The 24,859-nt window shown below is 57.3% G+C and overlaps 1 protein-coding gene across 2 annotated transcripts; it reads right to left on the reverse strand.

The window, feature by feature from the left end:
* Positions 1 to 10,221: 10,221 nt before the first annotated feature.
* On the reverse strand, positions 10,222 to 17,505 carry TAMALIN (trafficking regulator and scaffold protein tamalin). 2 transcript variants are annotated; one of them, XM_072797843.1, is made up of 8 exons: positions 17,189 to 17,505; positions 15,189 to 15,238; positions 13,543 to 13,597; positions 13,336 to 13,438; positions 12,076 to 12,169; positions 11,902 to 11,968; positions 11,625 to 11,691; positions 10,222 to 11,351 (listed from the first exon to the last, which is right to left on the reverse strand). In XM_072797843.1, the coding sequence occupies exons 1-8, from the start codon at positions 17,438 to 17,440 to the stop codon at positions 10,858 to 10,860; spliced, it is 1,182 nt and encodes a 393-aa protein (XP_072653944.1). In that variant the 5' UTR covers positions 17,441 to 17,505; the 3' UTR covers positions 10,222 to 10,857. The 2 variants fall into 2 exon arrangements, with proteins under 2 accessions (XP_072653944.1, XP_072653945.1); XM_072797844.1 differs by lacking the exon at positions 17,189 to 17,505 and adding an exon at positions 16,478 to 16,588.
* Positions 17,506 to 24,859: the final 7,354 nt, after the last annotated feature.

The following is a 24,859-nucleotide window of genomic DNA, read 5'->3' on the forward strand; positions in this document are numbered from 1 at the left end:
TAAACATGAGGGTGCAGATAACTTTTCAAATTAGTGTTTTCATTTTCTTCAGATAAATACCCACAAGTGGAATGGCCAGATCATATGGTAATTCCAGTTTTCATTTTTTGAGAAGACTCCATGCTGTTTCCACAGTAGCTGCACCAGTTTCCATTCCCACCGACCGTGCAGGGGGGTTTCTTTTTCTCCACATCCTTGTCAACACTTATTATTTCTTCTTCTTCTTCTTCTTCTTCTTTTTTTTTTTTTTTTGATACCAGCCATTCTGACAGGTATAAGGTGACAACTCATTGTGGTTTTGATTTGCATTTCTGATGATGAGTGATGTTGAGCATCTTCTCATGAGTCTTTGGCCATCTGTGTGTCTTTTTTGGAAAAATTTCTATTCAAATCCTCTGCCCATTTTTTTCATCCTTTTTTTTTTTTTCTTTTAAAGTAGGTTCCAGGGACGCCTGCGTGGCTCAGCAGTTGAGCGTCTGCCTTTGGCTCATGGTGTGATCCTGGGACCCAGGATGAGTCCCTCATCGGGCTCCCTGCAGGGAGCCTGCTTCTCCCTATGCCTGTGTCTCTGCCTCTCTCTCTCTCTGTGTCTCTCATAAATAAATAAATAAATTAAGAAAGAAAGAAAGAAAGAAAGAAAGAAAGAAAGAAAGAAAGAAAGAAAGAAAGGAAGGAAGAAAGAGGGTTCTAATGCCCAGTGTGGAGCCCAACATGGGGCTTGAACTCATGATCCTGAGATCAAGATCTGAGCTGAGATCAAGTAGGATGCTTAACTGACTAAGCCATCCAAGTGTCCCCCTCTGCTCATTTTTAACATGGATCGTTTGGGTTTTGTAGGAGTTCTTTACCTATTTTGGATACTAGCCCCTTATTAGATACATGATTTTTTTTTAAAGATTTTATTTATTCATGATAGTCACACAGAGAGAGAGAGAGAGAGAGGCAGAGACACAGGCAGAGGGAGAAGCAGGCTCCATGCAGGGAGCCCGACGTGGGATTCGATCCCGGGTCTCCAGGATCGCGTCCCGGGCCAAAGGCAGGTGCCAAACCGCTGCGCCACCCAGGGATCCCTAGATACATGATTTGCAAATATTTTCTCCCGTTGAGTAGGTTGCCTTTTCATTTTGTTAATGGTTTCCTTTGGGGTGCAGAATCTTTTCAGTTTGATGTGGTCCTACTTACTTATTTTTGCTTTTGTCACTTTTGTTTTTGGTGTTAGATCATCATCAAGATCTGTGTCAGGGAGCTTACCGCCTACGTTTTCTTCTAGGAGTTTCATGGTTTCAGGTCTTACGTTCAATTCTGAGGGAATTTTTGTGTGTGGTGTAAGACAGTCGTCTAGTTTCAGTTTTTTACATGTGGCTGTCCAGTTTTCCCAGCACCATTTATTGAAGAGTCTGTCCTTTCTCCATTGTATATTCTTGGCTCCCTCGTAGTAAATTAACCATATCAGCATGGATTTATTCCTGGGATCTCCGTTCTGTTCATTTGGTCCTGTGTCTGTTTTTATGCCAATACCATACTATTTTAATTACTGCTGCCTTATAATATAGTTTGAAATAAGGGAATGTGATGCCTCCAACTTTGTTCTTTCTCAGGATTCCTTTGGCTATTCGGGGACTTTTGTGGTTCCATACAAATTTTAGGATTGTTTGATTTCTGTTAAGAATACCATTGGAATTTTGATGATGATTACATTGAATCCGTAGATTGCTTTGGGTAGTATAGACATTGGTTTACCAATATAATTCTTCCCATCCATGAGCATGGGCTTTCCATTTATTTGTCTTTTTTTATTTCTTTCATTATTAATGTCTTGTGGGTTTCAATGTACAGGTCTTTCACCTACTTGGTTAAATCTATTCCTAGGTATTTTATTCTTTATGGTGAAATTGTAAATTTCTGATAGTTCTTTATTGTAAACATTGTTGGTGTTTAGAAACACAACAGATTTTCATGTATTGATTTTGTATCCTGCAACTTTACTGAATCTATTTATTAGTTCTGGCAGATTGGGGATAGAGTCTTTATATACTATCATGTCACCTGCAAATACTGACAGTTTTACTACTTCCTTTCCAATTTGTATGCCTTTTTTTTCTTTATCTTGCCTAATTGCTCTGACCAGGTCTGCCAATACAATGTTAAATAAAACTGGCAAGAGTAGATATCCTTGCCTTGTTCCTAATCTTAGGGGAAAAGCTTTTAGCCTTTTGCCATTGGGTAGGATGTTTGCTGTGGGTTTGTCGTACATGGTCTTTGTTGTGTTCGGGTGCCAACTTTGTTCAGAGTTTTTATCATAAGTGGATGTTGAACTTTGTCAAATGCTCTTTCTGCATCTATTGAGATAGTCGTATGATTTTTATGTTTCATTTTGTTTATTGGTGTAATCACATGGACTGATCTGTGGATGTTGAACCATCCTTGCATCCCTGGAATAAACCCCACTTGATCGTGGTGTGTGATTCTTTTCAGGTACTGTTGAATTCAGTTTGCTAATGTTTCATTGAGAATTTTTGCCTCTATGTTCATTGGTGATATTGGCCTGTGATTCCCTTGTTTTGTGACATCTGTGTCTGGTTTTGGTATCAGAGTAATGCTGGCCTTGTAAAGTGTGTTTAAGACTGTTCCCCTCTTCTATTTTTTGGAGGAGTTTGAGAAGGATTGATATTAAGTATTTGAATGTGTGGTAGAATTCACCACTAAATCCATCAGATCTTGGACTTTTGTTTGCAGGAGGGTTTTTTTTTTTCCTTAAATATTTTGTTTATTTATTCATGAGAGACACAGAAAGAGGCAGAGACATCGGCAGAGGGAGAAAGAAGCAAGCTCCCTGCAGGGAGCCCGATGTGGGGACTTGATCCCAGGACTCCGGGATCGTGACCTGAGCCAAAGACGGATGCTTAACCACTGAGCCACCCAGGCGCCCCATGCAGGAAGGTTTTTGATGACTGATTCAATATCTTTACTAGTAATCAGCCCATTCAGATTTTCTGTTTCTTCCTAATCCAGTCTTGGTAGGTTGCACATTTCTAGGAAAGTAGCCACTTCTAGGTTGTGTAATCTATTGCACGTAATCGTTCAGAGTGGTCCTTATTATCCTTTGTGTTTCTGTGGTGTCAGGTGTGACAATTCCTCTTTCATTTGATTCTATTTGAGTCCTCTTTCTTTTTTTTCTTGATGAGTCTAGCTAAAGGTTTGTCGGTATTATCTATCTTTTCGAGGAACCAGCTCTTGATCTTTTCTACTGTCTTTTGAGTTTCTGTTCCATTTTTTTCTTCTCTATGTTATTTCCTTTCTCTACTAAATTTGGGCTTCATTTATTTTATTGTAGTTCCTTGAGGCATTAAGTTAGGTTGTTTATTTGAGGCTTTTCTCGTTTCTTGAGATAGGTATTTCTTACTGTGAACTTCCCTCTTAGAATTGCTTTTGCTGTGACCCATAAATTTTGGTATATTCTATTGCCATTTGCACTTGTCTCAAGGAATTTTTTTTTTTTTTTAATAAGCTCCATACCCAATGTGGGGCTTGAGCTCAGCACTCTGAGATTGAGAGTTGTACACTCTACTGACAGCCAGCCAGGTGTCCTTGTTTCTCCTTTGACTTCTTCTTTGGCCTAGTGCCATGCCCAGTGGCACGTTTTAATCTCCACATATTTGTGAATTTTCCAGTTTTCCTCATGTAATTAATTTCTAGTTTCATACCATTGTGGTTGGAAAAGATGCTTGATATGATTTCAATTCTTTTCAATCTAGTAAGCCTTGTTTTGTGGCCTAACATATCATCTCTCCTGGAGAATGTTCCTTGTGCATTTGAGAAGAATGTATATTTCTGTTGCTTTTTGGTGGAATGTTCTATAAATGTCTGTTTAGTCCATCTGGTTTCACATGTCATTTAAGGCCATGTTTATTATTGATTTCCTATCTGGATGATCTATCCAGTCATGTAAATGGTGGGTATTAAAATTCCCTACTATTATTGTATTGCTGTCATTTTCTCCCATTAGGTCCATTCATGTTTGCTTTATACATTTAGGTGCTCCTATGTTGGGTGCATAAATATTTACAGTTGTTATATCCTCTTGCTGGATTTTGTCTAATAGAAGCATAGCTACTCCAGCTTTCTTTTGGTCTCCATTTGCCTGAAATATCTTTTCCATCCTTTACTTTCAGCTTTTATGTGTCCTTGCATCTAAAGTGTGTCTCTTGTAGGCAGCACATAGAAGGGTATTCTTTTTTTTTTTTTTAAGATTTTATTTATTTATTCATGAGAGAGAGAGAGAGAGAGAGAGGCAGAGACACAGGCAGAGGGAGAAGCAGGCTCCATGCAGGGACCCTGATGAGGAACTTGATCCTGGAACTCCAGGATCACGCCCTGGGCGGAAGGGAGGCACTATAAACCGCTGAGCGACCCAGGGATCCCCAGGTATTCTTTCTTTTTTTTTTTAATTCATTCAGCCACTATGTCATTTGATTGAAGAATTTAGTCCATTTACATCTAAAGTCAGTATTAGGACAGCCCGGGTGGCTCAGCGGTTTAGCGCCACCTTTGGCCCAGGGCCTGATCTTGGAGACCCAGGATCGAGTCCCACATCGGGCTCCCTGCATGGAGCCCGCTTCTCCCTCTGCCTGTGTCTCTGCCTCTCTCTGTGTGTGTGTGTGTCTCTCACGAATAAATAAATAAATAATCTTAAAAAAATTTAAAAAAGCATATGCTTATTGGCATTTTGTTAATTAATTGTTTTCTGGCTGTTTTTTTTTTTTTAAGATTTTATTTATTTACTCATGAGAGACACACACACAGAGAGAGGCAGAGACATAGACAGAGAGACAAATCTCACACAGGGAGGCCGATGTGGGACTCGATCCCGGGACTCCAGGATCATACCTTGGACCGAAGGCAGGCACCAAACCACTGAGCCACCCAGGGATCCCCTTTGGCTGTTTTTGTAGTTCCTGTCTGCTCATTTCTTCTTTTCTTGCTTTTTTCCTTTGTGGCCTGACGACGTTCCTTAGTGCTATACTTAAGTTCCTTTCTCTTTAGTTTTTTATGTATTTACTATAGGTTTTTGCTTTGTGATTACTGTGAGGCTTACATATAACAACTTATAACAATCTGTTTTATTTTTTTTTAAGAATTTATTTATTCATTCAGAGAGAGAGAGGGAGAGGCGATTTTTACTACTTTTGTCTTTTAACCTTCATACTAGCTTTGTAATAATTAACCTACTACCTTTACTATATATTTACTTTTTAAAAATATTTTATTTATTTATTTGACAGAGAGAGAGCAAAGCAGGGGGAGCAGCAGCCAGAGAGAGGGAGAAGCAGACCCGTTGCTGAGCAGGGAGCCCAATGTGGGGCTCAATCCCAGGACCCCGGGATCGTGACCTGAGCTGAAGGCAGACACTTAACTGAGCCACCCAGGTGCCCCTGTGTATTTACTTGTCCGTGCTTGCTTTGGCAGCACATATGCTTTTCCAATAAGATTTATCCTTACCTGTTTTCTTGCTACTAATTAGCACCCTTCTTTTCCATAATTTTTTCTTTGTGTGTAAATTGGTGTGTTTTTGAAACTCCAGGAGCAAAGCATCCCCTGAAGTTTAGGAGGTCTCCCTTAGGGCAGAAATTCCGCGTCTTGCGGTTCAGCAGGCGTGTTCCACTACCCCCCAACTCCAGTCTATGCACCTTCAGACTCAGTGGGCCTCCACACAGAGAAGCTATGGTGGTTGAAATAAATTAAGCGTGATGATTTATCAGTTCTGAATGCCTTGTTCGTTCGTTCAGACTTACCTGCCTTCAAGCAGTGTGGTCTGAACGGCCCACCCAGCGCCAGGAGAATCGAGGTCGCAGGGAGCTTCGGATGGGTTGTGGTTCAGAGGCCAGAAGCGGCTCCCCTCTGGGAGAGCGTGGGTGGGGCAGGCCTGCTCTGCAGACCCCGCACCCTATTTCTGTAAGGTCAGGGCTGAGAGGTGCAGTGTTCTGAGGTCACCACGAGGGGTCGGGCTCGCCTGCGGTGTCATCTCTCTCTCTCTCTCTCTCTCTTTTGGCTCTTTCAACGCTTTGAGGAGCCCTCCTTGGTCCTCGGCTTCTCCCCACCCCAGGCTCCTTTCTCTCCGCCTCCCTCAGCCCGCTCCTCCTCCTTTAGGCCAGCCCATGCAGCCTCAGCGCGGGCCAGACAGCCTCCGGACTAGACAGCCTGGCATTTCTCTGACCCCCGGGGAGTCCCACAGCCTCTCACTTCCCCGACTTTAGGAGTGACTAATTAGTGAGCAGAAAGTGCTTTCTCCTATCTTATCTCTTCTCGGGCCGCCCTTCAGCTCAAGTTCTCTGGTTTTGTCTCCAAGCAAAATGGGAGGGTTTATGAGTTACTCCTTCTAACGTGTCTTCTTATATGTGTCAGCAAAGCTCTTCTCCAAGCCCAGGTCCCTTTGTGGCACCCAGAGCCCAGTTTCAAGAGCCCCTCGATCCTTAGATGGGAATGTTCTCACCTTGCTCTAGCACAGCACGCACATGGAGCCTGGATCCCCCTGGACCTGATCTCCATCTGCTCTCTGGCACATCTCAGACCCTGCTCCCCCAGGTCCCACCTTTCATCCACCCTCCATGCTCCCTCTTTCCCTCCCCAGAAGTGGCTCCTCTAAATGGTTCCTTAGCATCTTGACATCCTGTCCTTCACACACTCCTTCATTCAGGAAGTCTTCCCTCTGCCCAATCCGGGCTCTCGGGAATGCTGGCTCTGCCAGGGACTAGCTGTGCTACCTTAACTTCTCTAATTTTTTAAGATATATTTTATTTATTTATTCATGAGAGACAGAGAGGCAGACACCGGCAGAGGGAGAAGCGGGCTCCCTGCGGGGAGCCCGATGTGGGCCTCGATCCCAGGACCCCAGGATGACAACCTGAGCCAAAGGCAGATGCTCAACCACTGAGCCACCCAGGCATCCAACTTCTCCAATTCTGAGCCTCCTCTTCATCTGTAAAGTGGGGACAGTGGCACATGGTTCTCAGATACGCTGTGAGGCCGAGGTGGTCAATGGCTCTGGAAGTGTTTAGTGCGTGCTGGTATATGCAGGTGTTCTGGGAGACAGGTCCTGTCCTTTCCTTCAGGTACCGCACCCCCAACTCCACTGCTGATGGAAACCTGCCCTTGTCTCTGTGCACTGTCTACTTCTGCTCCCCACTCCACTCCTGAGCAGAGCTCTGCCTGGGGAAGAGGGGAAGCCCCAGGGGCACTCAGGGGCCTGCAGCCACCATGCTAGGGAGATGGGGGCAGAGGCAGGGCTCTGCAGGGACCCCAGACCACAACTCCCTCTGCAGGGCTGTGTCCTGACTCTACGGCGCACAAGACCTAGAGCGGCGTCCACTCTTCTCCCTGGAATTATTCGGGGCCCCTCGTGGCCTGGGGTTGGGGAAGGGCTCCCACAGAGTCCCCCGAGGCATTGAGGGGACCAGAAGGCTGGTGGGAGTTGAAGGAGGGGAGGCAGGGGCAGGGGAATACCAGCCACACACTATTCCGCGTCCCTGCTCCCTTCCCATCCACCCCCACCCTCCACCAAACACGATCCCTGGGTTAATTTTTAGCATCACAGCTCGCACATTAGTCACTCCCTGTCACCCACCTACACGGCAGGAGGCTGCTGTGCTGGTGCCGTCATCCCATCATCTGTGAGGTGGGATCCAGCCCCCCTCTGGGCACCCCCTCACCCTGCTCAGTGCGTGCCCGAGCCAGGAGCCCCCTTCCACCTGGGTGAGGGGTACCGACATCACTCCCAGGGCTAGCTGCACGGGAGGAGGGGAGGGAGGAAGAGGCTGCTCAGCGAGGGGCTGGTAGCTCTGCTGGGAGGAGAGCCGGGGAGGCCACAGACCCTGCCCCCACGAAGGTGCTAGGCTTCCCCTGGGCGGCTGGTCTCCTGGCAGTCCTGGGCGCTGGGAACAAAGGTAGGGCCCCTCCCTGAGACCTGAGCCTCTGGGAGCTGCTGTTTGTCGTGGCTCAGAGCAGCTGTTCAAACAGGGAGCTTGGGGAAGCTCCATTTTCTTAATCAAATGTCCTCCCTCCCCGGGAACCAGGGAGGGCAGGGCGGCCAGGTGCAGGTGTCAGGCCTGGAGCTGACACCCAGCCCCGAAGGGATATAATGAGAGGGGCCCGCAGATGCCAGCATCAGCTGGAGCGGGGCTGGGGGGGGCGATGACCTCCCCTCGGCTGGCCCGGCCCCACTATTGAGCACCTGCTGCGTGCCACCCGTGTCAGGCCCTGGAGGCACAAGGTAAGCAAGGCTGAGTTTCCCTGTGGTGCCTGCCTTAGGGCGCAGACACCTATGCAAAGAAGTCGGTATAGTTACCAATGGGGAGTAAGTGGTGTGAAGGAAAAAACAAACAAACAAACAAACAAAAAAACCCAACTAGAGGCCTGGAGATGAAGCCTAATCTGATCTGGGAAAGCTGAGAAAGTGTTAAGCTGAGGAATCAGCCTGGTGAAGAAGAGGATTCCAGGCGGAGAGCGCTGCATGGGCAAAGGGCAGAGACGAGAAAGAGCTTGGCACGCTTGAGGAATGAGACCAGGAAGAAGCGTGTGGCTTACACACGAGAACACGAGACGTGTGTCAGGGGAGGAGAAACGGAGAGGGCCAGAGCTCTGGCCTGCAGGGCCTCCTGCCGGGCATCCCAGCACGACGGCTCCCAGGTACCAAATTCTTGGGCCTGTGTGGCTGCTGTCAGCTCAGAGGAAGGTGCGTCCTTTTGTCATTTGTCTGCCCAGAAGGACAACATGTTATGGGTGAGCCACAGGCAGTAGTTTGGATTTTATTCTTTTATTTGAAGGAAAGCCATAGGGGTTTTAAGTGAGGAGGATTATGATCCAATTTCCCAAACTGTGTGAAGGGGTCTTGGGGCCAAGAGAGGCAGCAGGGAGCCCATGCAGGAGGCAAGTGCAGTGGTGCAGGTGGGAGATGGCCTGGATCGGGGAGGGGGCCGCTTAGACCCCTTGAAGCTATTCCTTGTATGCTGGTCACTGCCAGGGAGGACGGGCACACGAGGCTCCAGTCTCTGGCCCAGCTCTGCTACTTGCTTTATGTGTGACCCTAGACAGGTCGCTTGCCCTTGGTCACCGCCAAGAAAGGTAGCATCCACCTCACGGACATGCTGTGGGCACACACTGTCGTTATCGGGGTTCTACTATGAGCTCGTACCAGGCAGGAATTAAAGCAGCAGATTAAGACAGGAAAGATCCCTGGGCCCCGCTGCAAGGAGTGTGCCTCGTAATAGGGACGGGAGCCAGGCAAACACCAGAATCCACAAAAGTCAAGACAACCGTGGACGGTGATGAGTAGTAGGACAGAAAAAAGCAGGCCTCTGTCACGGTGGAAGGTGCGGCTACTTCAGACTGGGTGGGGAGTCCCTCGGGAGGCAGAGCTGAGGACTGAAGGGGCCAATTATGGGAAGAGTGAATGCAGAGGCCCCGAGTGGATGGGGTGGGAAGCGCACCCGAAGGAGCAAAAGGGCCAGAGCAGGAAGCGAGAAGGAGGACAAGAAAACGAGGCGGGGGATCCCTGGATGGTGCAGCGGTTTGGCGCCTGCCTTTGGCCCAGGGCGCGATCCTGGAGACCCGGGATCGAATCCCACATCGGGCTCCCGGTGCATGGAGCCTGCTTCTCCCTCTGCCTGTGTCTCTGCCTCTCTCTCTCTCTCTGTGACTATCATAAATAAATAAATACCTTAAAAAAATTAAAAAAAAAAAAGAAAACGAGGCGGGCGAGGGTCAGATAAGCCGGCGTGGGACTTAGAATCTCATTCTAGAAGTAGGGAGTTCGACGACAATGGAGCAGTCAGTGGTTGGGCGGGTCACAGGCGGGGTGGCTGTGGGTGACCCAGGCCCAGGGCCCAGAGGGTTCCAAGCACAATTATTTGCGCAGGGCAGGGCAGGGCGGGCGAGGACTTTAGAGGAGGCTTGGCCACCACCTGCTGGGAGTCTTGGGCAGGGAAGCACCCGAGTTCTGGGGAGGGTGTGGGGCCTCTTGCTCAGGTTCACACATGTAAGTCAAAATCCCCCTGGCTGCAGGCTCCAAGCAAATAAGATGTAAAATACAGTGTGCGCCGCATGTCTATGTGGGGGGGGGGGGGAGGCGTGTGTGTTGGGGGATGGGGTGCGTGGTAGAGTCGGAGCTTGCTGGAGCCCAATCCTGCCCCCACCCCCCACCCCCGCAGTCACCACGCTGACAACAGATGCAAAAAAACCGTCAATTTTATACAGTTTGTGGTTCAGAAGCAACAATATGCAAAACGGCGGAACAGTCTGTGCTGCCCCCACCCCACCTGGACGTGCCCATTCCTGTCCCCCAAGGGGGCGGAGAAGAACCCGGGACCCCTGCCCGGCAGGACCCAACTTAGTTACAGGCCCCTGGGAGGGGCCAAGCCCTTAGGGGTCCAGGCCGGGAAGGAGGGGGCCCAGCACCTTGGGAGGCTGTGCGTGGAGGGAGTGGGGAGGCCCGACCCCAGGCCCTGTGTCCCCCAGGGCCAGGGCGAGGAGCACGTAAAGCTGGGGAGAGGGCTTCGTGGGACGGGGCTCCTCCCCTCCAGGGGAGTTCTCCTGGACACCCCACAAGGCACTGCAGACCTGGATGTAGGATGAACGCCCCCAAACCGTCCCCAACCCAACCAAGCTCCCCGCCGGGGTTAGAGGAGGCGGGGAGGTGTGTGGGCGCCCTTGCATGGGTGGGGGGCGGCAGGCCAGCTGGGGCGGGGGACCCTCCCCCTTGGCGCTGGGCTGCTGGGCTCCTGGGGTCCCCCCCCCCCCCCGCCGCCCCCTTTCCGCGCAGGCTGCCACGAATAAATAAATAAATAGCTTCCCGCCCCGGCCGCCCTACAGCTGGCTCTCCTCCTCCTCCAGGGAGCGGTTGAGTCCGGGGATGAACTTGAGCAGCCGCCGGCGGAAGCTGCGGTACTTGGCCTTGCGCAGCCCCGGGGCGCACAGGGCCTGCTCGCGGGCCTCAGTCCAGAGCGCGCCCCCCGCGCCCCCGCCGCCGCCGCCCCCGCCGCCCCCGGGGCCCCCGCACCGCACGCTGGCGCTTCGGCTCAGCGCAGCCCGGGCCGGGGGCGCGGCCGGGGGCGCGGGGGGCTCGGCGGGGGCGCGGGCGCGGGCGGGCGGGGGCGCGGGCTCGGCGGCCCCGAAGAAGCACGTGTGGTAGACGGCGTCGTCCGCGTCGCCCCCCGCCCGCCGCGCAGCCCCGCGGGGACCCCCGGGCGCCGCCAGCAGGGGCCCGAAGGGCAGCGAGCCCGGCAGCAGCCCCGCCCCGTACAGGCAGGAGCGCACCGACTCCAGCGTGTCGTAGATGCTCGGGTCCTTCACCACCAGGCCTGCGGGGGGGCGGGGGGGCGGTCAGGGCGCGGGGACCCGTGCACGGGGCTCCTCCGTGGAACCGGGCATGCACGCAGTGCTCCTGAGGACCCCCGTGACACTGGGGCCCCCGTTAAGCGCAAATGTCTGGGTCACATACCCCAGGCCAGGGCTGCACCCCGAGCGCACCCAACCTTTCTTCACTTTGGAGACGGCGGGAACCCCTCCCTTGGCGGGGGAAGCATGACTAGGGGTGTCCGTAGGGGACCCTCTGCACCCCCACCCCTACTCACCATGCACCAGCCGCTGCTCTTGCACCATTAGGGACCTGTACTCTCCCCACTTCTCATACAGGGTTTGCTGCAAGAGACACCCCCCCACGTGGTCGCACTGTCAGGAGGTGGGTAGGCGCAGGCTGGGAGGGCTCAGGCGGCACCCAGGAGGCACCTTAAGGTTTTTTTCAAGGCAGGTTCAGACAGATCAAGGAGCCCCCAACTAAAGAGTGAGGCCTGGAGGCACGGGCTTGGGGAGGAGAGGGTGGCGGCTGGGCGTTCCCCGGGGCTGCTCTACCTTCAGGTACTGCAGCCGGGCCTCCAGTTCCGCCTTCCGGATGGACGTCCCGTAGAGAGTTTCCAGCCTGAGGAGGTTGGGGAATCAGAGGCTGAGAGAGCCCACGGGGTGTGGAAACACAGAGAGAAGCTGAGCTGGGGAATCTTCAAGGACGGCGGCGGCACGCAGACGTACCTGAGAACGTTGCCCGATGCCTTAATGATGTCAACAATCTCTCGATGCCGAATGCCCTCCACGTTCAGGCCGTTGACACTGGCGATGGTGTCTCCTGCCAGGCGGAGAGGAGGGTCAGCGTGTGTCCCATGGGGCATGACGGGACGGGACGGTCCCAGCCCCCTAGCTTAGCTGGAAAGGGTCAGGGTCATAACCCCACAGAACACTCCTGAGCTCCCTCCTGCCACTCGCCATAGTCGTGGGGAAACCTGGTCCTGGCCCAGCACCGGGGCATGGGGCCCTCATTCACCCACACCTTCACCCCATCCTCAGGAGACTGCACCCAAAGGCCGAGCCCTCTCAGCAACCGTGGGCTGCCACCGGAGCCGGTTACTCCTGTCTAGCCCACAGGCGGTCATGAGACCCAGCCAAGACAGGAAGGGGTCAGGGTGAGGAGCACGCAGCTGGGAACTACCACTGGCCCCAGGCATGAGAGGCCTCGGCTTCTGACTCCCCGCGCCACCGCAGAGCCTCCTGACTCGAGGCAGGGCAAGCCACCATCTCCAAGGGCCCCATTTCCCATCTGTAGAAAAAGGATGTGGATCCTCACTGTGGCTACTTCGGGGATCAGGAGGGAGAGCGGGCCTCAGAGCGTTTTGCAGAGTTGCCGTACACCACTAGGCTACCAGGGGCTGCTGGTAAGTGGGCAAGGAGGCGGGGGCTTAGAGAAGAAAGTGGTGATGGAATTGGGGGGGCGTTCATACAGTCTCAATCCCCTTCCTGGGGGGCCTGGGGACTCTAGACTTAGCCAATCCCAAGGGCCCCCCAACTGGAGGCACCATTTCCTTGTTGGAGGAAGTAACACAGGTGCCCCGCGGAGTTGGGCCAGGTTGGCACAGGATGCCCTGATCGCCGCCATCAAGCAGATCTAATGGGGTGGCGCACCTTCCCCGACTCCTGCCCAGGGCCAGAGGGCCAGAACTCCAGGAGGAGGCAAACAGTAGCAGCAACATCTGCCACTCACCAGGCCTCGGCTCTGTGCCCAGGGAAACCCTTGGCGGGTCATTGCCCCCATTTTGCAGCTGGGACTGCTTGAGAGCACACAGTACGTGGCCAATTTGCCTGGATCCAAAGCTTAAACTCTATCCATTCCTCTTTCCCGCCTTCTCAAAACAGGAGAAGGAAGGGGAGTTGATTCCAGAAGTGATTTCTCACCCCCTCTGCTTGGGAGTAAGGCCATCCCGCCTGCCCGGAGCCTTGCGACCTGGGCTCAGACCTCACCTGGTGTGAGCCCGGCCAGCTGGGCAGGGCTGGACTCATGGACCCGGCAGACAAAAGTCACCATCTCCACGCGCTGCTCCTCCCGGTGGTGGAGGCCGTAAGTCTGTAACGGGCAGGGGAACCATCAGCCAGGGCTGCGGCAGGGTCCAGCCCTCCCTCGGGCCGGCCTCCGTATCCCCCCCTTCCTCTGCACCCAGCTTCTCCCACCTGGATCTCAAAGCCGAAGGTCTGGTTCTCCTCCTTCTCCAAAGTCAGCACTTTCCTGCAAGGGGACACGGGGGCCATTTCGGGACTGTCAGGTTAGAAGGAGCTTGGTGGTCCCATCGCGTGGCCTTCCACTGACGTTGGGGTCTGCTCTAGAACACCCGGCGGGGCTCACTGTCTCCAGCGACAACTCACTCTCATCATGGGTCGCTGGAACGCCCGTCCCAGTCCCCAGCTGAAATCAGCTTCGTGGAGCCACAGAGAATCAATCAGTCTGGCCTCCAGCGTAGGCTGGTCCCCAGAGGGATCGGGCCTCCGGAGTTTGGGAGGCAGGCCTGCAGCTTTCTGGTGAGCCCTGGAGTACCACTCGCTGCCTAGCCGGGGCCCCACTCCAGGCCCTGGGGAGCGTGCTGGCCCCACCCCCGGAGGCCGGTCACGAGGCTCAGCCCAGACCACAGCTGCTCCTCCCAGCTGCGCCGGCCAGCCCAGCCCACCAGATGTGAGGCCGGGGGGGAGGGGAGCCTGGAGGCCGCCCCTTCCCGCACTGAAGGCCTGCCCGCCGGACACAATGGTCTGGAGCCGCTCCAGATCCTCGCCTGCTGGGGGAGCCCAGAGTTTCCTCTGCCCACCCCCACCCCCTTCCTTCCCGCCCCTGCCAGAGGCAGAGTCACAGCAGCCTCCAAAGGCCCCTTCGAGTCTCCCGGCCTCAGAAAGGCCCTGGAGACCCGGGTCCACAGCTCCCAGCCCGACCCAGATGCCCCCCAAATGCTGAGCAGCAAGCAACTCCCAGTGCTCCCTGGAGCGCCTCCCCACTGGGATCGCTGGGCCGCCTGCTCCGTGTGTTTTGTGTCGGGCGGGCAACAGGGTGACTGAAGTTCTGGGTTACTCTGGGTTTCTTCAAGTGTTGGCAAACTTTTTTCTGCAGAGGGCCAGCTAGTAAATATTTTAGGCTTTCTCTGCGGGCTCCGTTGGGCCTCTGTCCTATATTGTTCTTTGTTGTTATTTTTACAACCCTTTAGAAATATAAAAACAACTCTTAGCTCAAGGGCCCAACAGGCCAATCTAGCTAGCCGGCTGGAGTCCGCTGATCCACTTCAGAAGCCAGGCCCCAGTCTGCCTGGGCCTGAGCGGCGCAGGGCCTGAGGGCAGCGCCTACTTCTGCCCTCACGTCGGATGCTTCCAAAGAGGGCTGCCATGGGATGGGAGCAGCAGAGGACGGAGCTCCTGGAGGCAGGAGGTGGCCACACTCAAGCAGTTGGACACAGCTGGACACAGCTGGACACAGCTGGGCTACGGTCTGGGCCCCCTGGGGCTTTGCTGGGGCTGGGAGAGCTCTCAGGGGAGCCCCCAAGGACTTCTACTTCCTCCCCCTCCCAGATCTAGATCTGCCCAGGAGGGGTGACTGGCAGGGACTGGGGGTGGCATGAGGAGTACCTGATGACTCAAAAGTCCCTACCTCCTTTCTCTGCCACCCCCTTAACACAGCCCACACCCCCACCTGCCCCTCACTCCTAGTGAGGGAACCACGCTGAAAGGGTAGGAGCATGACTCCCCCTGGGCTGAGAGCTGTGTCGTGCTGCCCTCCACCCCCACCCCAGCTCCTCACCCTTTTGGACCAGGGCAGGGGCTCCGGGGTGCTGGTGACTCACCGCTGCTGTTCAGGACTGTGGCTGAGATTCTTCCAGCGGAATCCTGAGCCCTGGGTGGGAAGAAAGAGAGGAAAGAGCAGGTGAGAGGAGGACTGTCCTGGAGCAGGTGCTGAGAGTCCACTCTGGGAAGACTCTCCCCTGAGCTCCAGCCCCTGGACCCAGCACCTCACTTCCTGGTGCCCGCCTGGCTGGTCCCAGTTCCATACTTGCTTCGGCAACAGCGTGACTATTTGCTGAGTGCCGCTCGGCTCCAGCATCACTCCACAAAATTCTCCGTAAGGCTCTACCCCATAAGGGAGACTGTGAGACACAGCAGTCCTCCTGGGGTCCAGATGCACGAAACTCTCAGCACTGTGGCTGGTCCAGGCCCGGGGCGCTGAGGGGACTCATTAAGCTAGAATAGTCTCTACCCTCGGGGTGTGTGTCTGCAGGGCTCAGGCGCCCTCCAAACCCTGAAAGCCGAGGCAGAGGCTCTTTACAGATGTTGCCAAGGAAGGGCAGGGGGACCCTGGGCTTGCCTATCAAGGTCCTCCAGAGACCCGCTGCCACACAGTTAGGCATCTCCTTCTAATGTCTCAGCCACTTGGGGAAGCTGGGGTCAGAGACCCAGGTCTGGAGGGCTGGCAATCCCAGCCTGAACTTGGAAAACCAGGAGAGGGTAGGGCCAACCCTCCTCCCCCAAACCACAGGCTGTTTCAGGGGCCCACTGTGGATCCCAGCTGCAGGTGTCCAGCTGCGCCCTGCTCCACCAGGGGTTCTGGACATTGCTGTTTATTTTGTTGCTCTCTGGGACAAAACAAACACAAACCGAATCTCAAACTTGTCCTTAAGTCTCACTATACTTAGGAGAGAGACTGGGAGGGTTTTGGGGAGGTGGGCGGGAGGGAGCTGTCAGAGCCGAGGGTTCCTGCCTCCTTGGGGCCCCGGGAGCGGCTCCTCTCTCTCTGGTTCCCTAAAATGTTGGGCCTTGGAGGAGGCCCTGCCAGACCAGCCCTGGTCCCGCGCGCCCTCAACCGCCCAGTCAACCCTCCCCCGGGGCCCACCCGAGGCTGGGAAGAGAAGGGAGTCCTCTTTCTCCAGAACCCAAGACTGGCCTCAGGGGTGGGGGCAGCTCCCAAACGGGCCGGGACGGAAGGGCTGCGCAGCATAGAGAGACCCCTTTGTCTTTCATTCCGATTTTCATAAAATGCAAATTCTCAACAAGCTGTTCATTGTATGGGGGGGAGCCAGGGGCCAGGGGAGGGCGGGGGGACTGAGCGAGGAAAGGCCACCAGCGCCCTCTCCCTAACCTGGGCGCGTGTCCCCACTTCTGAGCGCTCAGGTGCCCCAGGCCGGAGGAAGCGCCCCGCGGAGGGGGAGCCGCAGAAGGCGGGCGCGGCTCGCATCCTTCCTGCCCCGCGGGCGCCGGCGCCCCCTCCCGCCGCGTCCGGTCCCGGCCGAGTCCCGGGCGCCCCGCACCCCGCGCCCCGCGCCCCGCACCCCGACGCCGGGCCGGGCGGCAGCCGGAGCGCAGCAACCCGCGCGTCCCCTCGGAAGCGTGAGCTCCGGGGACCCCACCCGCGCCCGCTCCCCGCGCGGCTCCCGGGCCTCCTCGGGGCAACCGGAGCCGCGCAGACGGGAGCTCCCGGGGGGGGTGGGGGGGTGATGGAGACACCTGGGCGCGGGGCGCGGGGCGCGGGGCGCGGGGGGCGGGGCCCAGGGGCGCGGAGGGCCGGACGGAGCGGGTAGGAGCAGGGGTGCTCGGGAGGAGTCGGCGAGGAGAGGAGCGAGACGGGGAGCCGCGGGCTCGGGGGCGGCGGGGGCAGGCTCGCGCCTTTGCAGGACCGGGCCGAGGGGGCCTCGGGGGCCGAGCGACGGACAGCAGGACGAGCGCGCGGGGGAGCCGCGGGCCCCGAGGAGTGCGCGGCGGGGTCGGCGGGCGCAGCTGCGGGCTCGGCGCGCTCGCGGGGGGCGGGGGCCGGGGCCGGGGCGGGGCGGGGCGGGGCGGGGGCGGCACGCACCTTCCGGCGGGGCAGGGTGCCCCCGGACACGGCGAGCGCGCGGTACAGCTCGGCCGGGTGATAGTCCTCCAGCGCCGCGTACAGCTCGTCTCCGGGGGCCGCGGGGCCGGCGGCGGCCGCACGGGGGCCCGAGGCCGGGGTCGCGGCGGGGGTGGCGGGGGCCGCTCCCGAGTCGGGAGCCCGGGCGGCGGGGTCCGGGGCGGCCGCCGCCTCCTCCTTCTGCTGCAGCTTCCTGAGTCGGCGGAGGGTCATGGCTCCGGCGCCCGGCGACCCTCGGAGGCGGCGCTCGCTCGGCGCGTGGGGCTGCCAGCGGCTCGGGGCTGCCAGCCGGGCGGGCGGCGGGCCGCTTCCCTTTATAGGCTCGGGGAGCGGGGCGGGGCGGGGGGCGGGGCCTCGCGTAGCCACGCCCCTGAGCGGCAGGCCCCGCCCCCGGGGGCCGCTGCCCCGAGCCCCGCCCGCGGCGTCCCCAGCCCCGCGGGGCTGGGGAAGCCCAGAGACCCGGGCGCGCCCCGGGGGAAGCCTGGCCGCGGGGGAGGGGCGCGGGGCACCCTGGGGCGGGGCCGGGGGTCCCCCGGGTACCTGCGGCGGGTGTGCGTGTCTGCGTGCGTGTGCGGGCGTGTGAAGGGGCTTGTGCACGAGGTTTGAAAATCCCGAGACGGATGGCTTTGGAGATTCATGGAGAATCTGGTGGCGTGGGGGGCACAGAGAGGGGTCGTTGGAAGCCCAGGGGAAGAGTCTAGGCCATCGGGGGGGCTGCGGGAGCCTTTAGGGAGGGGAGGGTCGGGAGGGCAGTGCGGGGGCAGGGGTATGGACAAAGGGGGGTGAAGTGCCTGAAGGAAGTGAAGGTTAGAAATACTCCTGGCTCTGCACGAGCCCCGCGGGGGGGCGGGGGTGAGGGCCGAGGATTTCCCCTTCCAGAGCTGCCCCAGAAGAGGTGAAAAAGGAGGCAGTGGACACCCACGGCCTGTCCCCACCGGGGGTCAGGAGCGGTCCCTCCTGAATGTGCCTTTCCCCAGCTCCTGAGGTTGGAGCTCAGATGCTCCTTTTTGCAGCAGAAAAATCTTCACTCTGTGTTGACTGCTGGCGGGGGGGGGGGGGGGGGGGGGGGGGGGGGGGGGGAGACCGTGCCTGAGCTGCGTGGGTGCTGGGGGGCAGGGGGGTGCTCCACCACTGTCTGACCGGTCTTTGGGATCATCTTCCCCCCAGCCCCCGACCTGCCGCTTGTGTTACCGTGGCTGCCAGGCAGTGGGAGAGACTGGGGTGGCCCAGCTGAAGTCTCTGTCGTCAGAGGTGCCCAAATAAGAAGTGAGAGGAGGAAGTGGAAGGCCAGTCTTGGCGTCTAAAGAGCAGCTAGCCACCACAGGGCGTCAGCACAAGCTGGGGGCCTCCGCACCCCACCAGTGGCCACCGGACGGAGGCTGGGGGGTACTGTCCCCATCTGTCCCCTTCCCCAGTCTTCCCAAACCCACGTTACGCCTTTACAGCTGACATTTATTGGGCAGTTGCCATGGGGCTGCGCACACTGTCCTGCGGGTGCTGTTCCTTGCGTGCATTAACTCGCTCTTCCTAGCAACCCTATGAAATCGATACCTCACACGTGAGGAAACTGAGGCCCAGAGGGGTTGAGTGACTCGCTCTAGGCCCCTGAGTGGCAGAGCCGAGACTCAAACCCAGGCAGCCCAGTTCCAGAGCCTGCGATCCCACCCGGTGAGACGCTGTGTCCCTTGGGTCCCCATTCGCCCGGTGCGGCCCAGGCTGGCGTGGCGCGGCCCTGCCTGCTTCCCCGTCGCAAGCTGCGGTAGCGCCGGCCTGGCGAGTGCGGAGGCAGGCGGCCAGGTCCCCCCTGAGAGCCCCGAAGGGCTCTGTCTCTGTGCTCCCTTGCCTCCGGATCCGGCTCTGCCCCGGCCCTGGCCCCAGCCCCGGGCCCGGCGCCCACGGGAGGTGTGGGTGGGAGGGGTGCACAAGTCCAGATGGCAGGCTGCTTGCTGGGTGGGGGGCGGCAGACGGGGGCCACGGGCTGCTGGGAGCTGAGGGCCAGCTCCTTCGGTGCCTTCCTCTCCCTCCTCCCACCTCCCCCGGGCACCACCAAGTGGCCATCAGCCGAGGGCCCGAGGGGGTGTTGGTGGGGAAACACGGGACTGTATTGTGAAGCGCGATCACAGATGGACCCCCGGACCGTCTGCTGCCTGCCCCCGACAGACGGCGCCTGGGGTGCGGGTGGGGGTGCGGGTGGCGGTGCGGAGCGAGAGGCGATGGCTTCTGTTCTCTGGGCTCCTGGTCCGCCATCCCTGGAGGGAGCAGCGGAAGGGCACCTGTCGTGGGAAGGGCCAGCGACCCAAAGACTCGGCCTTGTCTGAAAGCTGGAGCGGTGGGCGCCGTGGGCGACAGGACAGGGCACCTGTGTCTCAGCCCCTGAGGCACTCCTCCCCCTGGCCTGGCCCGGAGGCCGCCTTTCTGCCCCCCAGGGAGGGCGCAGCAGCAGAGAGGCCCAGTAGCTCGGAACCCCAGGGTCAGGGTGGGCCCAGGAGATGCAGTTCCTGCGAGGCTCACTGCACCCTGCCCTCTGGCCCGGAGCTGGAGAGCCAAGGAAGGGCCCCGGGCCCGGGCACGACACAGGTGCAAGGACAGAGGGGGCCAACCGAGGCCAGGGAGGAGAGCCGGCGGCAGGCCGGGCGCTAGAAGCCACTAGACCCGAGGTCTCCGGACTGCATTCAGCGGCTAGGAGCTGCCCGGGGCCTGACATCTGTGCCCGCTTCCTGCTCCCCGTGGGTCCAGGGAGGGGATGGATGGGGAGCCCAGGATGCCACACGACCTGGGTGGCGATGCCCCCTGGTGGCCACACGTCTCTTGCTGGAGAGTCTTCGAGCACAGGCCGGTCTGGTTGGAGCCCAGCCTCCACCTGGGCCCAGAGCAGGGTTTGCGGAGCTCCCGCGGCTCCTCCGTCTCCTCCGGTGCAAGAGGGCCTGTGTCCCGCTGAGACGCCACGCTTGGGTCACCGAGTTCTGGAGCCTGGCCGCTGTCGCGGTTCGGAAGTTCTGTTTGTGACACCCCCCAACCCCCCAACCCCAGGGCTGCTGTGCCGCAGGCGCAGACTCAACCGACAGAGGGCAGACAGCTGGCGGGCGTCCTCTGGGCGGCAGACACGCGGGGTCCTTGAAGCTGTGCCTTCTCCCACCCTCCGCGACTTCCTCCTAAGCCCAGTCTCTTGTCTAGCATCTGTTCTCCCCATCCTACCTTCCGCAGCTCCTTAAAGCTCGGGGGTGGCGGGGAGGATGGGGGGGCATGCTGCACGCTGCCTGCAACTGCGTGCGAGGACACGTCCCTCCGGGAGGCCTCCTTGCACAAGTCCCAGGGCTCCGGCTCCCCAGACATCTGCACTCAATCTGTAGCTTATCCCCGAGCCAGTCCCTGTCAGAATGAGCAGCTCCCCAGCTTTTCTTACTTTCGCTCCAGCTGCCCTGGCTCTGCTCTCAGGATGGGGCTGTCTGTCTGTGCTGGGGGCTCAGCCCAGGGCCGCGGGACACCCCTTCTCTCTGGGACGAGCCCCTGCCTGGATGCCTACGGGTCCCCAGTCCCCGGCGGAGGAAGCGGGACAGCTGAATGCTGTCCCCACCACCGTGCTCAGGTCTAGGGTACCGTCGGGGAGTCGGGGCACTTGGGGCGAGAGCACCAGCAGCTCGGGCCGCTCTGGAGTCTAACTCAGCTCCAGCATCGTCACTTGATCCCAGACCTGGGACGATGAGTAACAGGTCGCCGAGGCTCCTGTGTGGGCACTGGTGCTGCTTCTGAGCCGGGAGGTGGGAGAGAGGGGCCTGGGCCTCAGCGGGTGCTCTGGCGCAAATGAGGGCCTGGGCCCCCTGGTCGCATGACAGCGAGGGAGGCACAGACAGCCGGTGGGCAGCTGCCTGGGCAGGGAGTGGTTGTTTTTCCTACTGGTTCTTATTGCCCAACAGTTTCCACTGGAGAGACAGAGAGAGAGAGAGCATGTGTGTGTGTGTGTGTGTGTGTGTGTGTGTGTGTGTGTGTGTGCCTGGTGCTGGGGCCCAGGGGAGCCCAGCAGCAGGGAGGATCCAGCGCAGCCCCCAGAGCCTGTGCTGGGGCGTCTGGGAGTCAGGGCAAAGCAGATAAAGTAGTTTGTGTTGGATATGGGTGGCCTCTGGGTGCAGTCTGGCCAGAGGCCTGGGAGCACCTTGCCTCTCGGTGGGGATGGCACGGGGTCTCCAACGTGAGCAGGCTGGATGCACAGAGGGAGGGGTAACTCCCCAGCCTTCCTCACAGCATCCACACGCCTCTGCTAGGACACCGGGTAACAGGAGGCAGAAACCACGGACCTTGGGGCCTCGGACACCCCGGCCCACCTCCCCCTTGGCTCTGGTGGCTCATCCCTGGTTCCCTCTCCCTGGGCACAGTGGTGTTTGCACCCAACTAAGTTCCTCCCACCTCTTCCGATCTGAAGTCAGCCCCCCTCTTTCTCTGCCTGCCTCTGGTCACGCCCCAAACCTGTGCGCTCTGCCCGCCACCATCTCCCCCCCATATCCCCCCCGCACCGGCTGTGTGCACCGTGACCTTCCTAGACAGGACCACGGGACTCCCCTGCCAGACCCTGCCAATGGCCTATGCCCTCCGCCAGGAAGCAGGGACCCCAGAGAGGTTTCAACCTATGGCAACTCCACGCCAGCTGTGCTACGGAGAAACATTTGGAGGCTGAGCCCAGACTGCTGGCTCGACGGCCGCAGGTAGCTGTCACAAGGGATGGAGTCTTCTCAGCGTGTGACAGCCCCAGCAGGCTCCCTCGTTGCAGCTCCGGCTCCCTTGCTCTAGCCTTAGCTGAGGACATCTGTGGCTCTTGGTGACACACTCTTTTTGACTAGAACCCTCTCCTCAGTCAGCAGGCCAACACCTACAACAAAACAGAGAGGTCCCCTCTCCTGACCCCAACTAACGTCACCCTGTGCTCCTGAGATGCCCTGGGTCAACCCCTACCCAGCATGTGCCTCGCACGTGTGGTCATCTACGTGCTGGTCCAGTCCAGCAGTTGGGGAGCCCCTGGGGGGCAGGGATGCACGGGGCTCCCTTGGCACACACCACACTCTGCCCTATTGTTCTGTACAAGCCCTCTGTCTCGAAGGGCGAGGGCCATAGGCGGCCTTGGTATTGTCCGCTGTACACATTAGGGTCGCTCAACAAATTAAAGAGCCTCGTCTATCCAGTTGTTCCTTAGACCTTCCTACACCGTTAGCCCCCATCCACGGCTCCCAAGGAGCGGCCCCAGATGGACCCAAGGCTCTGCCATGTTCCTTAAGCTCCATCCTGTCCGAGTGTGGGATGTCCAATGACCTCCAAGGTTTGGTGCCCGTTGTTTGGTGAAACCTGTCTAGATGTTGCTGTGAAGATGTGTTTTAGATGTGATGACATTGAAGTCAGCAGCAGTGCCCGGGTGGCCCAGTCGGTTAAGCGTCTGCCTTCGGCTCGGGTCATGTTCCCGGGGTCCTGGGATCGAGCCCCTCATCGGGGCTCCCTGCTCAGCGGGGAGTCTGTTTGTCCCTCTCCCTTGTGCTTCTCCCAATCCCTCTGCAGCTCCCTTTGCTTATGCTTGTGCTCCTTCACTCTGTCAGTCTTTTTTTAAAAAAATTTTTAATCAGATTTTTAAAAAAGATTTATTTATTCATGAGAGACACAGAGGCAGAGACACAGGCAGAGGGAGAAGCAGGCTCCCTGCAGGGAGCCCCACGTGGGACTCGATCCCAGGTCTCCAGGATCACGCCCTGGGCTGAGGGCAGATGCTCAACCGCTGAGCCACCCGGGCATCCCTAAATCAGATTTTGAATAAAGCAGATTACCCTCCATTATGCGGATGGGCCTCGTCCAATCAGTTGAAGGCCGTAACCAACTGCAGTCCCCGAGGAAGAAGGAACTGCCTTCGGACCCAAGACTGTAATGTCAACTCTTCCCTGGATCTCTAGCTGTCGGCCTGATTTCAAACCTGCCAGCCCCCACAGTCATGAGTCACTTCCCTAAAATATCCACCCATCCATCCACCCATCCATCCACCCACCCGTCTGTCCGCCCGTCCATCCGTCCATCTATCCATCCATCCATCAGCCCACCTGCCCGTCTGTCCATCTGCCCGTCCATCCATCCATCAGCCCACCCACCCACCCACCCATCAGCCCATCCATCCATCCATCTGTCCATCTGTCCATCCGTCCATCTGTCCATCCATCCATTCTGTTCCTCTGGAAAACCCTAGTACACTATTCCTGGCTTGTTCCAAAGCCTTCCCCCCCTCCCGCCACCTTCATTATGCATCCCTCACATGTTCCTGAGTGTCTCTTGAACTCCACTACTTTAATTTTGTTTTGGTTGTACTTAGCAAGCATGTTCTCCGGATTGTAAAGATCAGAAGACACAACCTGGTGGGAACAAAAATTTACAATGTGTTTAACAAAAACCCAAGTGATACACTGTTCAAAGGAATCCAGGTCTCCTGTGTCATGGGCCTCACAAAGGTGAGACTTTTGTGTCAAGGGCACACAAAGGGGCATCACAACAGTTGCCATTCTGATGTTCAGAATGGTAAAGCTGAAGCCGCAACCCATAGCCTAATGAGTTTTAGGTCCATGCCCCGCAAGATGACGGATTCTTCACAGGAAGGCTTTTTAATGGGGTTGAGATTCCCCATAAGCCACTTCACCTTTCTTTCAACAAAGAGATGCAACAGCCACAATAATACCTTGCCACTTCAGAGAGATATTTGGACTTCTGCTGTTATCTCTGTCCATAAATGAATTATGGCGAGGGCACAAGGACAATTTAATTAGCAGCTATTCCAGGTGACTGGGATATGTGCCAAACTTAAAGCCAACTTTTAGAGGTGAGTTACTGGATTTTCCCCAGCCCAACAGTCTCAGATGAGAGAACAATGGAAAACTCTGGATAACAATCAGCATTTTTATTTTTTTAAATTTTATTTTTAAGTAATCTCTACACCCAACTTGGGATTTGAACTCAATCCCGAGATAAGAGTCACATGCTCTACCGACTAAGCTCGCCAGGCGCCCCCACAATCAGGATTCTTAAATACAGACAGGCTGGAGCCAGAGCACATTCTCTGGTGAAATTTAACAGGGCAAACATGTAAGGTCCTGCGCTTGAGTTCAAAATACCGACTTCCCACGTGCGGGATGAAGAAGGTGGCTGTGCTTCACTCAACCCAGGAGATGCAGTCCTGGGGTCCTCGCATGTGACCCGCGAGAGTCGGACACAACCTGATTCTTGTTCCGGTCCGCGCTTTGCTTATGCTAGCTGCCCGTCCTGGCTGCAGGCCCTAGCTAGGTTCAGGGGGGAGCAGTGGGCACGGGCGGGGGCGGGGAACCACGCGGGCAGGACAGTGCACAGGCGCACCCTGGACCCAAGGTCTTTCCCACCCTGCGAGCTCCACAGACGACCAGCTCATGACCTAACCCTCAGCTCCTAATCCACAAAGGGAGAGAGTAAGCCCACCTCCTAGGCTGTTTGAGGGTCAGAGCAGTTCATGTACATAAGGCAAACTCGGTGCGCTGTTGGGCACACGGTGAGTTTTCAGGGACCCTAACTACTGTTAACTGAAGGGCCGCACAGGGAAGAAAGAGGTCTGCTCTCAACGGCCTGTGGAGAAGTCGCCAGAGGCTG

This window comes from Canis lupus, chromosome 25 (genome assembly GCF_048164855.1).
Source record: "Canis lupus baileyi chromosome 25, mCanLup2.hap1, whole genome shotgun sequence".
In the NCBI taxonomy this organism is placed as follows: Eukaryota; Metazoa; Chordata; class Mammalia; order Carnivora; family Canidae; genus Canis; species Canis lupus.

Coding starts and splice junctions, on each gene's coding strand:
- TAMALIN (XM_072797843.1), bottom strand. CDS start 17,440: ATGACCCTCCGCCGACTCAGGAAGCTGCAGCAGAAGGAGGAGGCGGCG. Junction 13,598..15,188: donor CACAGTCCTGAACAGCAGCG/GTGAGTCACCAG, acceptor GTCCCCTTGCAG/GAAAGTGCTGACTTTGGAGA. Junction 11,352..11,624: donor AGAGCAGCGGCTGGTGCATG/GTGAGTAGGGGT, acceptor GCCCCCCCGCAG/GCCTGGTGGTGAAGGACCCG.